General features: G+C 40.9%; 1 protein-coding gene across 1 annotated transcript in view; it reads left to right on the forward strand.

Annotated features, from left to right (window-relative positions):
* Positions 1-17,928, forward strand: part of ITPR2 (inositol 1,4,5-trisphosphate receptor type 2) — a 273,845-nt gene that overhangs the window by 198,637 nt on the left and 57,280 nt on the right. Inside the window, exons 44-45 of the mRNA XM_065626844.1 lie at positions 3,933-4,028; positions 5,254-5,373. Of these exons, the coding sequence (XP_065482916.1) occupies positions 3,933-4,028; positions 5,254-5,373 (216 nt within the window). The remainder of the gene's footprint in view (positions 1-3,932; positions 4,029-5,253; positions 5,374-17,928) is intronic.

A 17,928-nucleotide genomic window follows, 5' to 3' on the forward strand; every position in this document is an offset into this window, starting at 1 on the left:
TTACACATTATTTTAATAACGGTAATTACATTTTTGAATGGCACTGCAATTCAGGCCCCCCTCAAGCAAAACACTTAAGGAGACATTTAACTTTGAACATGCAGACAGTTCTTTTGAAGTCTAAATTTAATTCTCTGTAAAGACCTAGCTACAGTAACTCCAGTGCCATTTTCATTATTATGAAGCTAGCAAATGCTTGTAGAACATGTTTTCTATGTAATAACCAAAAGTGAAGTTTAGAGGCATTGCTGCAAGGACCAGTTTGGCCTTGTTCACAGAAGGCTATATGTGCCTTACTCTTACTTAAATAGCAAAAACGGTGGTGAATGATACCGAAAGTTCAAACTGTGAAAGTGATTCTGATTTTACAGAATCACAGAGTCATTTAGGTTAGAAGGGACATCCTGAGGTCATCTCGTCTAACCCGCTGATCAAGAAGGGTCAGCTAGAGCAGGTTTCCCAGGACCATGTCCAGTTGAATATCTCCACAGTTGGAGACTCCACGACCTGTCTGGGCAACCTATTCCACTGTTTGATCACTCTCACAGTAAAAAAGTGTTTTCTTGTGTTTAGATGGAATTTAAGGTGTCTTAATCTGTGTACATTGCCTCTTGTCCTCTCACTGGGCACTGCTGAGAAAAGTCTGGCTCCCTCTTCTTCATTCCCTCCCATCAGGTATTTAACATCCCTCTGAGTCCTCTCTTCTCCAGGCTGAACAGTCCCAGCTCTCAGCCACTCCTTCTATGAAAAATGCTCCATTCCATTAATTATCTTTGTGGCTTTTTGCTGGACTAGTTCCAGTAAGTCCATATCTCTCTCATACTGGGGAGCTCAGAACTGGACACAGTGCTGGGCCAGATGTGGTGTCAAGAATTAGATCCGAATTCGGAAGTTACTGGATTTTATTTTGAGTGACAACACATAGAAATAATATAGCACCGAATTTACCAGGTGATGTTTAGCATTGACAATCTGTCAGTGTTCATAGGCAACTCTGAAGTTGCAGATAGATACATTTTGCAGTGAAATACAGAATGCAAATTATATAGGCCCACACTCTTACATATACAAACAAGCTCAGACACTGTTTTCAGGGAACATCATATGTTGAACTCATACTCTCAACCAAAGCAAGGGCAATGCAGAATTACATTTTCCCATGCCATCTTAATTTAGCTTGTTTTGCACATAGTTTGTGATGTGGTATTTAATTACATCTTCATGGATTATGTTTTCCACTGGACTCCCAAATTGTTTAGTGAGCAGGGTAGACAGTGTTCAGTGAGTGCACAGATGCCCAGTGTTCTGTTCTGCCTCTCGTTATTTTGAGTGTGACCCTCTGGCCTTCCTTACTGACTAGTATTTAAGCCCTGGCACGTAGCATGACCTCAGTATCTGCTACTCTGTATACTGGTAAGATGAAGAGATATTGTAGTCCAGGGGTAGAGAGAGTCTAATACGAGTATCTTTTTGGCTACATCTAGTTGCTTCACACCAAAATTCTTACGAGGAGATGAGGTGTGAAACCAGGTAAAGAGAAATGAAGGCCAGGAGTATTTTGGGCTGTCCTGTCTGTAGCACCTGGGAACTGATTTTTTGCAGTACTAACGCGTGTCACGAAGAACTTTATACTATATTTTCCAATTAATGGACCTCTTTTCCTCATTGATATCTGGGAATGCAAATCAGATCCTAAGGTCTCAAAGCAGGTACATATAGTCAAATGAGCATCTCAGTGTCAGTTACAAGTGATCAAAGAGAGAAAAAAACTGGAGAATGTATGTGCCTGCTGTAATTCTAGGCTGTGGCATGGCACTTTTGCTGAGTCAGTGGAAAGAAGCTGGCTGTTGATGACACAAAGTCCTACCCACCCTCTGCCCTTCTTCACTTTCTGGAAGCCACAGCAGCCTTCTCTCCATCCCCAGTGTTGTCTGCACTGGGAGATGGCTTCAAAGTCCTCACTCTGAGTAGACTGGTGCCTTCCTCCACTGTTTCTTCCCCTTCCTTCTCAAGCTACCTGGCAGCCTGTCTTGTCCCCTTCTCTCCTCCTCAGTTAGAGATCCTACCAATGCTACCACAGCTGACTTGGTCACCACTGTAAGGGAAAACTGCAGCAGAAAATGAAGCATCCAGTTCTTCAGAGCCGCACCCTGTCAGGAGTCTTAATCAAAATGCTGTCCTTTCCCTCTGCCTGGTCTCGTTCTCTGTGCCCATTAAACTTCTGCAGTGTAGGTTGCAAGGTAAGGAGTCTGACTAGACCTTTCCGATGGACAGTCCTGATTTTATTTTGGAGCAAAGGGGAACTATGGAAAAATCCATATGGAGTCCTGCTCTCCTTTAGCCAGTCCCAGTCTGGTCTTCTCATCTGTTGTTCTTTGTCCTTATCTCATTCTTGAGTTGGCAAGCCCAGGGTCCTCTGTCCTGGCTTCTCACTCAACTCCCAGAAGGTCCTAGGTCCCCTGCCATGTATAAATCCTCATTCTATTAATCAACCCTCCGTCCATCTACGCCTTCCTTCTGCAGCTGACTTCTCAACCTACAGGCCTCCAGTTGGAGATGTTCAAACCTCAGCTTGACACAGCCCTGAGCAACCTGCTTTAAGCAGGGGGTGGGACTGCTGGAAGATTGGTGCAGAGGACAGCCTCGAGTGCATGATTTTGTGGTTCAACCTGCATGGGTTTTTGATTCTGTGCCCACCAAGAGGAAACTCTGTGGGCTTTTATTTACGAAACTAGCAAGTTTCTACAGTATAGTATTCAAATTGTAATTTAGAAAATACTTACAAGTTGAACAAATTTGGCTGGGTTTTCCCTGGGGACTACAACTTGCATGGCTGTTATCTTGGCCTCTAGTGCTGCAGATTTTCGGCTCTGCTATCAAAACCTGGAGATACAAAGGCTGCTTAAAACAGAAGTTGCTTGAACATGCAGAAAATAATACCTTTTTGGCCTCAGTCCCAAATGCAGCTGAAGAGTTTTCCTCCAGAATTGCCCATACTAATTGTCTGAGGCACACACACACTGTGAGAAATTTCAGTTTGAATTACTGATGTTGGGCAATAAGCAGCTGAGAACGAAGCTGTATGGTGGGTTGAGAGTTTTAGGGGCCCCTACCTGTATCGTGGTACTGCGGTCTGCTTCTGAGTATTCAAGCAGCTCAGTCTGTAATCGTGAGGGGATGCTGCGACAGGTGAACCAAGGTAACCATGCTCTGCCAGAAAGCCATCAAACCTCCAAAGCCATTCTTCCTCTCCCGTTCACAGCATCAGATGTAACTGGAAGTCAGGTCTCGGAAGTCTAAGGCGCTACTGGGTCACTGCTGCTAATGCTCATGCTATTGAATCCTTGGGAGAGAGCTTGGTGAAAAGCAGCCAGCTGACAAAGTAAAGAATATCTTTATATGTTCCCCCAGGAATATTTGTTAGTGAAACAAGATCCCAGGAATGTATGAAAACAGTTTATTTTACAGGCTTTCAAATAATAACCAGTCAGACTCTATAAAAACCAATGGGTAAGGAAGCCTGCCTGAATAATGAAACCTTCAGTGTAATACATTTTGCAGTTACCTCTGTTGAGTATTCTTTTAACAGAAAGCCATGGCAAAAATTGCCAGGTGGGCAATAAGAAAAGGAAATGGGATTTCATTTCTTTTGCACAGTATAGAAGAAGGCTCTGTAATTAAGTTGAATATTTTTCAATATTTAAAATACTTCTTCCAATATAGCATGCAGGGTTAGTTAGCCTTATAGTGTGCTGACATTAAAATGGGAGAAAAACCCTATTAGATATGTCAGTAAAATAAAAGATGGAAGTAGTTTAAAATCTTATCCGCTAAAAAAGTGCTCCTCATAATCTCAATTAAAACAAATGCAAGGTTCGTTAATCCATGAAATAGATTTTTAAATTTGCATTAACTTGGTTTTGTATCTCTAGAACAATGCCTCCAAGCTTTTGCTGGCTATTATGGAAAGCAGGCATGACAGCGAGAATGCGGAAAGAATCCTTTTCAACATGAGACCAAGGGAACTGGTGAGAAAACTTCTGAATATTCATAAATCTTTTGGCTGAAAAAAAATCTGCCATTAAAACATTTAAAAAATTATCTGCATCTAAGCTGAAAAGTGTTGGCAGCGTATAGTGACACAATGTATCAGGATAGTACTAATTCACAAAAAGTACTTTGAAAGGATCAAGCATGCATGATTTCAGTCTTTACGACTTCATTATTTTTGTTCGTTCCAAGCACTTTTCTGTAATTGTTTCCTAACTATATTATCATCCTCTGGTAGACTGTCTTCAAGTATGCTTTGTCAGGGGCTGGGAAATTAAGCTTGTACAGTTTGTGGAACAGTGCTAACAGAAGTGTGTGTGTAGGCATATTATATGTATATTATAGATATGTATGTTGTATGTTATACATATATGTCTCATGAGCAAACAGACAGACTTACAAGCAGTTGTTGCTGTATTTCGGAACAACCATGATATTTGTGTACGTCTCCAGGAATTTTAAATAGGTTGTAAGTTTGGAGAAATTTTTTCTAATCCAATCGACCACGTAAGAGCAGTGGCTGAAAAACCTGTTTTGTGGGGAGATCTGTGGGCACCGGCCCCTGCACTGGGGCAGAGCCCAGTGTCTTGTTGGTTTCGGGACTCACCACCATGGTGACACAACATCATGATGAGGCCGTCCCCCCGGTACAACCACAGGATCAGGCCCTGTGTGGGGAAAGGAGGATTTCTCCCCCGTTGGTTCTGTAAGAGGCTTTCGAATATTTTGGAATTACCCCATCACCCTGCCCAGACCTGTGTCTTCCTTTTCATCTTGGTTTAGTGTTGTTTGGTTTGGTTTGGTGTTTTCCCCTGTTAAATTGTGTGGACTACGCTGAGTGACGTTGCAGCCAGCTCTAGCCAGAGAGAGATCATGACTGCACTGTATGTGCTGCGCAAGTCTACCTGTGGTACCTGTGGCTCTGCCTTTAAAAGCATTTTTAAAAACACCTGTTCAGAGAGGCTCAGCATCCCTGTTCATTTCTCATGGTTGCAGAAGTTTTGCTGAGGAGAAATGTGGCAGTTCGGAGCTTCGTAAATACTTCAAGCTTGTCTTTATTCAGGTTTTCTCAGACTGCTCACTCTTCTTGCAGGACTGCAGGGCACCCATCCAGGCTTGAGCTGAACAGAACAAGTGTGTTTGGTGCTTTTTCCCTGAGAACTACAGTTATTTCATCTCTTCTTGGTTGGGTTTGTGTTACAGGTGGATGTGATGAAGAATGCGTATAACCAAGGCCTTGAGTGTGACCACGAGGAGGAGAATGGAGATGATGGCATCTCCCCAAAAGATGTTGGCCATAATATCTATATTTTGGCACATCAGGTATGTCTTATTTGTTGTGTGGCTGCTTCCAGAAAAGTGTTACGTAGTTAAACTTCACACAAAACTTGTCTGATCAAAAAGAGGAGTTTTCCCTTCTTCTGATTTCTGGCTCATGTTTGTGTACAACATGACTTTATCTGGAAAGCTGCTGAGAGCAGGACAAGTAAGCTGTCTCACTGGGATAAGCCACTCTATGGGATTCGGTAGGCTCTATTTTAGTGAAATAACAGCATAGAGCAAAGCAGTTAATGTCTTCTTAGCTTTGTCTTTTAATGTTAACAGCTCACTTATATCAATCAGATCGTAAAACACTATTATTATTATTATTATTATTGTATTTTAAATAGTAACTTAGTTATGATACCAAGTAAACTTGAACTGAGAAGATTCCTATTGCTTTAAATATACTAGTTAGCCAATAAGAAAAACTTGGCCTTTTTACTGTTTTCTCCCTTCAAATTATATTGTAGTGCCCTCAAGCTTTTCTTAATCACTTTTACTTCTCTACTGGTAGAGGTAGATTGTACACTGAAGGCTTTTATTTAATGGGATATTAATTCTTCAGAGCAGTTGGTATAAAAAATGCTTTTATCTTTCAATTATGTTAAGAGTATTGAAAAGATTTTTTTTAAATTAAAAAAGGAAAGATCACATATTTCTTGATTATATCATGAATGATAGCATTTGGTATGTCATTTAAGGGCCAAAGTTTTAAAAAATGTTTTTACTAAGAAGAAATAAATGAATAGGGATAGGGAGTGTTCTACATTCATTATGCTTATTAAGTGTTGTTAGGAATTGAATACTCAATGGGAAAAGAAAAGAAAGCAATCTATAGTTACACTAGTATTATGCAATGTTTCTTTCAAGCAAGGAATGCAAAAACAGTTACTGAGTTATGCTTGCATGCTTGCAGCACATTCAAATAAGTAAGTGTTGTTAATATGTTGTTGTGGTTGACCACGTTCTACTCTTGTATTGCATGTAGGACTGTACATATCAGCGAAAATCATAGGATTTTTAGAAAACAGCTGTGGCTTCTTAGCTTGTATGATGATTCACTCCTTGTATGAATGCTTATAATGTAAATTCAAATGCCCGCCAAATCGAAACATTGGTATTTTATGTCTTCTCCTTACAGTTTGTGTTAAGTGACTTACCAGAGTTTGTGACAATGGAAAATAATTTTGGGGGAGTAGAATATAGGCCAAAAACTATATATGAATTGACTGCTGGGGTCATTTTACAGAAGAGGTCACTACCAAGGGTACTCTGGCTAGCTGAGGTGTAGATTAAGCTCTGTCTCTAGATACATATTCGGGGTGCTGGGGAGGTGCATGGTGCCACTCCACAGCTATTCTAAATGTCTGATCCATAGTTGGCATTATGGTTGCATAAGGCTGGATATTTTTGCAGCAATTTACTGAGTTCCTTCCTGTTCTGTAAAATTAAATGGCATGGTTGACTCTGTATGCTATAAAAAATATCCATCTTTTTTACAAAAAAAAAAAAAAAAAAGGACTTTTCCTCTTCTTGCATTTCTGTGACACAGTACATGTGTCGGCTCACAATAGCTTTGCACCCATGTCAAGCCCCATATCAAAACAAAGCAATGGAAGGGCAGGCAATCTGGGGCCTTTCTCTGTCCTCCGCTAATGAAAAGCTATGATTCTTGGCACAGGAATGCTGATCTTTGACCCCAAGCTCTCTCCATTCGTGCCCTTTCACTCGCCCTGGGATGGGCAGGATATGAGCGTGGTCCCTCCTCAGTAAGGCCATTGTTGCCAGGTTCCTTTGCTGGCTCCACTCTCCAAACAGCCTCTTACGCTTTGCTATGTTGAAGTGGCTTTTTGGTGGCTGGGCCTTCCACTGGGCTTAGCTGACCCGATTTCCATAATATTTCTTTGCTGTGGTCCTTGCAGTTTCAGAGTTCCATCTGACTTATTTTTTTTCTGCAACATGTGGCTCTTCAGTAACTTTCCTGACAGTTGCTTGTGACCACTTGCTCTAGTTACAGCTTTTTCATCCCTCTGGTATAGCAGAATAAAGACCAAGAGTTCCTCTTTTTGCTGTTACAGCCCTCAAACACAGACAGTTTATTTTGGGGAGCTCAGACTTTCAGTTTTTGTCGTTGCACTCTTCAGGGTGATGGTGGGTTCTGCATTTTGCCACCACTACATCCTTCCTTGCCCTTCCTGTGGTTGGTTTTACCAGAAGCAAAAGGCATTCTTGTAAATGTTTGACCCACAGTGCATAGAAAGTTATAAATTTGTCACAAGCAAGGCTGAGATTTCTGTTACTAAATCTCCTTTGCAGCCTCCCAAGCGCTACCCCAAATGCCGATGCAGGCACACGTATGCAAGTGCACGTGCACACATGTACATCACAGACCACTCACATGTACATCACACACAGAGAGGTGCATGGGCGCAGCACCCTGAGACGTGATGGTAAGAGGCTGACTGTTAAATATACCGTGCTGTGACAGTTATCACATCTCTTCCACGTGTTTCTCTGTGCCTATTTCCTCATCCTCCTGAAGCCCGCCACGTGCCATAGCTGTGCTGCTTCCCCTGCACTAACTCCAGGTTATGTGGATGCTGCTGCTCCTCGCTTTTCCCATTCAACATATTATGAGCAGAGAGGAGAAGGGGATGGCATGGAGAGAAAGCAGAACTGACTTATCTGTGAGGAACTACTCTGAGCTGCACCCCCGGGCTCCTTCCAGAAGCAGTTCTTCTACAGCTGGTTGTGAAGGAGTGACTCAAACTGGTGCTTGAGGTCACATCCCAGAAAAAATAAGCCTATTATTGCTAGATAGGGAACATTTGCAGTTCTCTTGAAAATCCACAGAAGAGATTCCGTTTTCTTTGTCTTGCTTAAGTGTCATGCTCAGAGCCAAGCCATCAACTTGACATTGCTAATTTCTTACAGTAGTCTGGAGTGAATGCCAGTGGTCTGTTATGGAGAACTCCACCAGCTCTTACACCTCTTCTTTTCCAGCTTCAGTGAAAAGAAATTGGTGGGGTATTTTTATTACTGTCCTTTTAAAAGATCCTGTTAAAGCAGGCTACAGTTTGTTTTGCAAAGTTAGTAAGGCTGTCTGCGAAAGGACTTCATCTTGATGTGATGTCTCTGTAGAGATTATGAAAGCTTTTGACATAGTAGCACAAGAGAGTTTCATACTTAGTTCTTATGTCCAGAAGCGTTAGCATAGGAGAATCAAGTTTTTAAATGGCTACTCAAAAAAAAAAATCATGAAAGGCTAAAGAAATCCTCTGGCTTTTCAGATGACTGCTTGAACTTGCTACCTGTTAGTTACAACAAAGTATTGCAGTAGTTTGTAAACTAAAAACCTTTCTTGGAGTTAGTGGTATTTCTACAAAGTCCATGACCCTTTTACATTTTACTATAAAGTAAGATAAGGCACTGGTTATAACCACAGGCTCCTGTAGTTTGCATGCATGTATATATGTTCCTCTGTTAACAGAAAATACTTTGGTGTGTTTCTCTGTGTTTTTCAGCTAGATGCAAACTCTCTAAATTGGGCATGAAGCCCAAGCTAATACACTGTGCCCTTCAGCACGGGCTCTATTCGTGAGGCTTAGAAGAACGCGAAATAACGTTACATAGCTTCCAGTCGGCTTGCAGCATGGGAAGAATGCACTTTCATCTGCCTGTAAAACTACATAGACATGTCCTTGGTCTAGAAGGATGTGAGTGAATAGGGAAGCAAATCGTAATACTATAACAAATTTTTCAAATTTTCAGTGCCTTGTGACTTCCTCCACCTGGTTCCCAAAGCTGTTGCAGGAGTATAGGGGTACTGACCTAGCGTGTCAGCCCTTTCATGATGCATGTTCTGTGCTCTCAGACAAGCAAAATGTTTATTCAACTGCTCAATTTTAAGCATGTGCTTAAAGGCTTTGCTGGACAGAGAGTGTAGGTCTTGGAATTCCACAGCACCTTTGTAACCTCCAGGTAAATAGAAGAGTGGGGTTTTTTATGAGGTTAAGCTACAAACTTATTTAAATCCTAAGGGAGTACCAAAACTACTTATATTTTTATAATTCCCTGGTGGCACTAAGGCTTAATGAAAAGTCATTTCCTCCATCCCATAAGGTCAGAAGAAATTAACGCTGCTTGGTATCAGTGCAGGTATATAGCATAAACAAACACGGGCTCAAAACAGGCTGTCTTCTCATAGACTAACACAGCTGGAAGTGTTCTTCCATTGATAAGTTTTTAAAATAAACCCATGGAAAAGCAGCAGAATACACTGTGAATTGTAAGGTTCTTACTGCAAGTACCACTAAGCATCCTATAGCACTTGGACATAATGAGTAAGTCATACTTCTTCCTCTCTGGTGCTAATTTTAAATGGACTGAGCAAAATAAGTCATTCAGCCTTATATGTTCTTAATATACATTAATACATTAATAGCAGAATCAAGATTTCTTTATCAAACTTGGCAAACTTTATCAAACTAATGTCTTATTGCCATGTTTACATCAAACAGTATACTGCATATTAGTGTACACACATGAAAAGTATTTGCTAACCGGGCAATTAAAATAGCAATAATTGATGGCAGGATTTATAGTTTGGGAGTAGTGGTGCACTGCAGGCTGTTTTTTAGAAGTTACTATTTTTGACATTTGAAATAAAACTGTTTTGATAATAAGACTTGGCAATGATATATTAATTAAGGAGAAATTAAAGTCAGTTTTAAAAAAATTAGCTATCTAAATCTGTAAAATTCTAAGAAGCACAAAGCCTTTTTTTTCCCTGTAGGTTTGTGTTTTTAGCATGTCCTATATCTTTCATCAGGTTTGAGTACAGCAAGGGCTGGGACCAGCTTTATTCTCCACATTGATGTTGTGCCTAGAACTGTGTGGTTCTGGGACTCTTATATGCTACAGCAGAACAAATAGATGACAATAATTACAGTCATTTCAGAAATACGTAAAGAATTAATCTTACCTTTCACAGGATTTTGGAACAGTTAAAAGCTGTCATTAATTTTTTTCCCTGCCTCTTAAAGTAAGTGTTATTTTACCTGGTGTTATAGGTAAAGATACCAAGCCAGAAGCAGGTGTAGACAAGTTACTAGCTGTCATGCGAAGGGAATACAGCTTGTTTGATCCTCAGCGCTTTGTTTTAACTGCTACATTTGTTTTCCTCCTATGCTCACTCAATCCCAGCTACTTTACTAATGAGGAAAATTGACATTTATTGGGTAGTACAGTTGAGAAGTGCATTATCACTGAGCACAATAGTATTCCAAGAGTCTTTTAGAGAGATCATGCTAACGTGTATTTTTCAAATAAACTTTCCTGTGCTGCTAGTATTAATATTATGAATTGTTAAGGCAAGAAGAACTTCCATGAGATAGATGCAAGTGTGTGCATGTGTGTGAGGGGGGTATTGTAAGGAGTAAGTTCTTTTGCGGGTTGTTATTTTTGGTGTTGTAGTTTGGAGCAGCTGCCAGATTTCCTTCACTTGGCTGTATTTTAATGTTTAGACAGATGAACTTAGACCTTGGTCCTCCTTTTCCCTTGTATTTCTCTGTGTTTGCATAAAATAAAATACATATTTTTAAAACATATACTATAAAGTAAATATGAATTCTCATACCCATCCATTTGTCTTGACCTGCATATAATTCAAGCCAGGACAAGGGACTCCATGGCAAGACCTTGCTTAAAATGATGGGAGCAGATTTTTCATGGTTTAATGTGTGGGGAACACAAGAAGTAATACTATGAATGTATGCATCCAAATACGAGATAGGATCACTGCATGTAACTTGTCCTTTAATATGAGAATCCAAAGCTTTCTGAACTGGCTGGGTTGTCCCAGGCAGACAAAACAGTATTCTGCGTGAAGTAAGTGTTACTGTGGTCAGGGGTAATTTTTTGGTGAAATTTGGCTGTTTAAAAATAAATGTTGATAAAGAAGGCAGAAATTAATTACTTAGTATTGTGCATTTACAAGTACTTTCTGTAAGACACAGCAAAGAAACACCTGGAAGGCTATTTAGGATAACAACCTCACTAGGCTACAGTGGGCATGAAATGGTTGAAATGATAACATCATGGTTATGCCATGGAAAAAAAAAGATTAACAGAAGCCAAGTGGAAAAGTCTTACAAGAACACTTTTTCCCCTTCACCCTTGATGGTGGTTTTACCAGCCCGTAACATTTGCGTAGAAGATCTCCCTGTCCTGTGGGTTCCCAGAGTGTTTTGCTCTAAAAGACAGCCTTATTCTTATGCAGTTGGAAAGCATCTTTCAGCCCCAGCAAGGATCCTCCAGAAGAGTTGAGATCTGGGGACCACATTTCAGTGAATTTTTAAGCTTGCAGACCCGTTCCTGCCCATCCTCTGCCTCAGGTAGATGCTTTGCTCAAAAACAGAGCTGTGGCCCATTAGTCCCCTAAGTGCCTGTCTTTAGAAAACATTAGGCTGTGCCTAGGTTCTACTGACAAAGATTTTGGGTTGATCCTGTTCCATGAACAAGGTGGCTTGGTTCATTTCATTTGAATTTTTATACATCTCAGACTGGTACACTAAAAGTGGGGTCTTTAGTATATGAGAACAGGATTTTGGAAAAAAAAAGACCAAAAAAAAAAAGTCTGAGCTTGTCTGTTTTAAATGGATGTACTCTACCAGAATCACTGCTTATGTTGAGTGAAAATATGGATCAATCACATTTTATGTAGCAATGACCATTTTCAAATTTTGCAGCTGATGTGAGCAAGCAGCAATTGGTAGGTGTTATTGGAGATTGTTTTCCCAAGCACCTGATGGCAAATGGAGAAAAATACTATACATACTTAGATAAACAGGACTATCTTTTGAGAACAGAAGTTGATCTAACCTGTCCTTTAGGGAAACCTGTCCTTCAGGATGAATAGCTGTGAGTTTATGCAATAAGGACGCTCCCTTTCTGCAGGATAGGTAGAATTTTTAGAGCTAAAGGATATTGGGTTTTGCAAGGCTTTGCTGAGGTCTGCATTTTTTTTGGTTTTGTTTTTTGTTTGTTAGTTTCTCTCTCCTTAACAGAGAAGCTCTTGCTGATAGCAGTGCCAAAATAAAGGGCTAATGGGGACCAGTCCTGGGAACCGTGACTGTCAGGGGACTCATATCCTTGGCTACCAGACCTGAAACTTCTCATAGAACTTTTATGCTCCACATGTTGTTTTGTAGTTATCATCCTGATGAGACAGGCTATGGCATCAAAATGACACAGGCTAATTAAATGTCAGCAGAATCAGAAGCTGTTGCAAGGCTTTTACACTTAGATTGCCAAGATTGAAACAGAAGCCAATGACGCACATCACCCTCCTTGCGGCTCATTAGGATGGTATATAACTGTACCTTCAGCCAGCTACAGTATAGAGAGACAGTACGGAGGCTGCCACAGGGGCTTGACACTAATGAGCACCTGAAAGATTAAACAAATGTCTGTGGCTGCTGGTAGGTCTTAGGTTAAAACCTTGGCAACTCGTGCTTCATTGTGAGGTCTCGAGTTGAAACCTTGGCAACTTGTCCTTCGATGTTTTCTTTTTCTCCCCTTCTCCTTGGAAGCATTCTCCTCAGAATCCTGTCATGACTTTGACCTCTGTTTTCCCCTGGTGTCCTGTTGTCTTAGGCTAAGAGCTGCTAGGATTCTGACTAGAGCTTTTTACTGTAGGCTGGGCACAAAGGTTTTAGCTTATTTTCATTTATCTGGTTCTGCTTCTTTAGAGTAAGATCAAGTGTCCATTATACATATGTGTGTGTTTTATTATATGTGATATTAATGAGGGGTATATCCTGTTTGGCTGTGGCGACTGTGCATTTCACTAGTGCACAGGTGGCCTTAATATTTCTGCTTTGTGCTTTCCTTCTTCTATCTTTAACTTCTGTAATCCTGAGTCCTCTTGGTTTGTGGTTTACAAGATTTTTTTGTCATTGAGAAATATGTTGTATTGGTGTCGGGGCCCAAACGTTACACCAGAAGAAATATCCTTTCTTTGTCAAATGTCTGCATTGTGAAATCTTCACATTAGTCTGTGGTTTTACTCTGAAAATGGGCTGTGGGACAATGACTTACTGTTTAAGACAATCTCTGCTCTCAGGCTCTATTTGCAGTCCTGTATTAGTAATAAACATGCTACCTTTTTATTGTGATCCGAAGCAGCATGGGCTGGGGAGAATGACTTTAGTTCTCCTTTGATTCTATATCACCAGCAGTGCAGTTATTTAGCTTCCCGCTTTAAGAATGGGTCTTCGTTCAGCCGTATCCTCAGCTGGTCTACATGGGAGTTCCTCCACTGAAAGTAGGCAAGCAATACTGATTTATACTAACAGAGAGCTTGACCTGTTGCCCTCAAAGAGTACTCAAACCATGGAGCTCCCCACTTGCAGTTGGCATGCACAGTCTTCGTGAAGTGATGATATATGGGTGAAAAAGAGCATGGCTTGACTTAAAGCTTTTGGATTGAATTTGCATGGAGGAGCGTTAAGTAGAAATGAAAATCATTTTACTTGTACACTGAGTAAACTCAGTCCAGAAGTTGTTGAGTGACCATAAACGTGGAACTACACAGAGCCATCTTTGCAAAGTCAGTCTTCAAAGTAGGCTGCACTTCCAGTTGCCCTCAACTGCAGTGCATACGTATTGTCTGCTCAGAGATGTATGTAATGTAGCTACTTACTTCACTTCGATTGCAGCGAACTCCCCTTGTTAAGAAAGCCAAATTACACTAAGTGTTGAGTTGTAATAGTCCACTGTAGGTGAAGGCTTGCTCTGGAGGCAGAGCTGGCCTTTTCCATTAAAGGTGACCTTCAAATGAACCAAAGTGCTCTTTTACTTATATCTAAAGCACAACTGAAATATTTTACTCTAAGCTAGGAGGAACTTGCTTCCTTTGTTTGTTTTGAGGGGAAGTGAGGGTAACCTTGGAAATATCATGAAAGCGAAGTCTGGTCTTACTTAATATTACCAGAGCAGTTGTAATAGGCCTCAGATATCTGCCTTGTGAAATCCTACACCTTAATTAAAAGCAGGAGGGGACATCTTCTCTAACAAAGACATAGTTTTTTATCCATCTCAATTGTTCAGTAGGCATCGAAGTAATTATGGGTTAACAAAAATAAAGAGCATTAATCAGAATGTCAAAATATGTCTGTTCCTCGCAGTTGCTCAGTTTTAACTCTCATCTCCTCTGATGTCATAATTTAATCAGGTATTTCAGTCACAGAGTTGTCCAGAATAGACAAGATCTTAATCTACGAATAGGCAGAGCTACCTCAGTTGGTATCCTTTTTATTTCACTTATTTAACACAGTGCAGAAAACCGAAAATTAGGTCCACCTTGCACTTTTTCTGAGGCAGCTTTAAGACTTACTGATTAAAAGTGTCCAGCTGTGAAATTCAGTTTTAACAGCTGATTATGCTTTTCTCCCCAAAAGTAGAGGTGATCAGTTACTTATGACCACCAGTAGGTTTACAGGAGTAAAGCACCTTCAGACCTGCACACGGATAAGCATCTAATCAGCCTGGGGTCAAACAAATGCTTTCTCTGCCGTTATGTATGGGCAAGGGTTTTCTGAGTTTATTTTATGAATGATGATCTGCGGTAGCCTTAAATGAACTTGGTCTTTTCAGCCTTTTCTTTCTCTGTCTGCAGAGCACCATTTAGCTGGTAGGTGTTTGGGTAAAGCAGCATTGTTTGTGAATGTTTGATGAGGAGGGAGACGAAATTTTTACTGTTTTGCTCTCCCACCAAGAACTGTTACTTCATAGGTGCCGAGTGAAAGTGCTCTTCTGAGGACAGTAGCTGTAATACAGAGTTGGAAAGAGCAACTCACGGTTTTACTTTCTCTTCTCTCTGTTCCTAGGCCCCCACATTATTTTTTAAAGACATAGAGCTCTGCTAATTGGAGGGTGAGGCAAACATTCAACAGCATGATTGAGAAAGCTGGAAAATCTCACCACTGTAATTATTTGAAGGGAGACATCTCTCAGTTCCTGTTCATTTCCACACTTAGTAACTGCCCTGTTTTGTACCCCACAAAGTATATACATCAGACCCTTGCACAGATTAAGAAATGTCTCTTGTGAATTTGACAGATTGCAGCTTCAGCTGTTTACTTGCTGCTTTAGTCTCACATGTTTTTGACCCTTAATAACCAAACTAGGGTTTTCTGCATGTCGTGCAAATACCTGTTGAAGAGGTGGGATGGTAACAGGATTGGCTATGAACAGACTTTTTCTTTTGCTGTTGCTGTAACAACTAAGAGGACCCCGTAATGCCCATACTCAAGTGCTTGAATCATGGAGGCTGAGCCATGATACCAACTTGGAACTGAGGACTTAAGCCTCTTTAATGAGCTTCATTGAAGATATTGGTAGGTGGCTCATCCCTACCTCTACAAGTGCAGTGCATGTACAGTAGCCGTCTTCCAAGCTCTACCTGCATGTAGCAGAGCTGGGGGTTATATCATAGATTGGGTTGGTGAACTGCATCCAGCTTAAGCTGTCACAGTATGCAAAAGATACCATGGCAGTGTACTGCAAATGTATGAGATGAGACTTGAGTGCGGGGAAACACGCGGAGGGAGCCAGCGATGCAAGTCTCACACTTCAGGTCTGAGACCGAGCTGGTTTCTGTGTAGTTTGGGTAGACCCTGGAGAAGAGCATGAGCCTGTTCTGGACCTATCAGCCCATGAGTTAATTTCTGCTCTACTCTTGGTGCCAGAGGAAGGGAGGTTGACTGCCAGTCAATGTCTTCTAGCTTATTATGGCTTACAGAAGGAAATATGTCCACACTTAAGACTTAGAGACTTAAAACTGTGGTTCCTCTCAGCACATTGCCCCCAAAATAAGACATAAACAGTTCCTCCTTTTGTTTGTGCTAACCTTCCTTTTCTTTAGAAGCCACATGCTAGACAGCAGTAGATAGCTATTTTGCAGAGAATCACTGTTCTGAATCAGAAGAGAAACCGAGAAAGTAAAGTGCTTGATAGCGGAAGGATTTTGAGAGTTCCTGAAAAGGGTATGCCATTCACAGCTCTCTTATCTCAGGTTTATGTATATATTTTGTATGTATATAAATATTGATAGCTTTTAGAGGTGGACACTTCATTTGCTTGTGGATTTGGGATCCATATGCTTGCTGGTCTGTTGCTGGTTTTGGACTTTCTCAGGCTGGGTCTGTACAATGTTGGTGAGCGTGCCCGTAAGATATTATTTTGGGCACAATGTTTTATCTACCTTTCATGGAGGTTGCACGTGGCTGGGATCTTCTTCCTTGTTACGCTGTGAGGAAGACTAGTTGCCGTAACTCTGCCTCTGCTCTTTTTTTTCTGCCTTTTCCATTGAACTTCCTTGTTATCTTCCCATAATCATGTCTGACACTTCTATCATCTCCTTATGTCCTTCCGTCCTGTATTCTCCAGAATTTTGCTTGCAATAATCGTAGGAGGCAGTCTACAAATGTGACCAATGGATGAATTGAGCTGGTTTGGCTCATGGAGGCACAGCTGCCCATGACAGTTTACAAGTAACCTGCTGAGATGTTTCACACCCACCCTCCTCAAATTAATTTGGTTTTGTTGCAACACATTTTATCTGACCTGAACTTTCCCCACACATACACTTTTCTTTTTTGCAAGTAAGCTTTGCCTGCAAAAGAAATTACAAAGATGACAAATGGAAGTAAAGCTCATTGAAATACTAGCAAGTAATTTTGACTTCTGCTGTCTTTCATCAGGGATAAAAGAACAGCAAAACCACAGCAAAAATAGCAATAAAATTACTGTGGGGGCTGCAAACATAATAGTGATAGAGATCACTTGACTGTGGTGGTTTCTCTTACGTGATAATGTCAAGGTGTTTTATTTCTCCCTTTCCTGTGAGGAAATAGTAGATCACTATTATCCACAATTTGTAGTGTGCACCACGTGGAGGCTGGGGAGGAGAGGTGGTTGTCTCAGAGGTTACATGAGGCCATGGAAGACCCAGCAACAGAATCCAAAGCGTCTGGACCACCCAGGGCCCTGCTCATGTACCACAAGCCATCAGGGGAAGATTAAACTCTTTTGGTTGCTCTGTACAGTATAATCATCTAAATGAAATCAATGAATACTTGATTTGAGAGTCTCCCATTGCTCCATCCCTGCTGTTCCTAATGTTTGTTAACAGATTGCTTTGTGGTAGAGTGCAAAGGTGCCGCTCTATAAAACTGTAATGACTTCTGGAAAGGAAGTTGCCCTGTGTATTGCAGAAAGCACCATTCGGTTTTGATTGGAACATGGGGAGTTGAGAAGTTGTTATTGCTGTTAGTACAGCCAGTTGGAATAAAAATTTCTGCTCAGTTATGGTTAAGATGACATTTCCTTTCTCCTTGCTTTATCTCTCTCCTTGTTTACCGATGGAATAGGAGTGTTCTCATTTGCCCTGGGCAGGGAGCTGGTGTGTGGTAAGGTCCCGGCATGCTGAGGAAAAGGATCTCATTGTCTGTCAACCAACTTACTTGCTACTCCCTCGACTTTCTTTTTGCT

The sequence above is a fragment of the Caloenas nicobarica genome, chromosome 1 (assembly GCF_036013445.1).
Source record: "Caloenas nicobarica isolate bCalNic1 chromosome 1, bCalNic1.hap1, whole genome shotgun sequence".
Taxonomy (NCBI): Eukaryota; Metazoa; Chordata; class Aves; order Columbiformes; family Columbidae; genus Caloenas; species Caloenas nicobarica.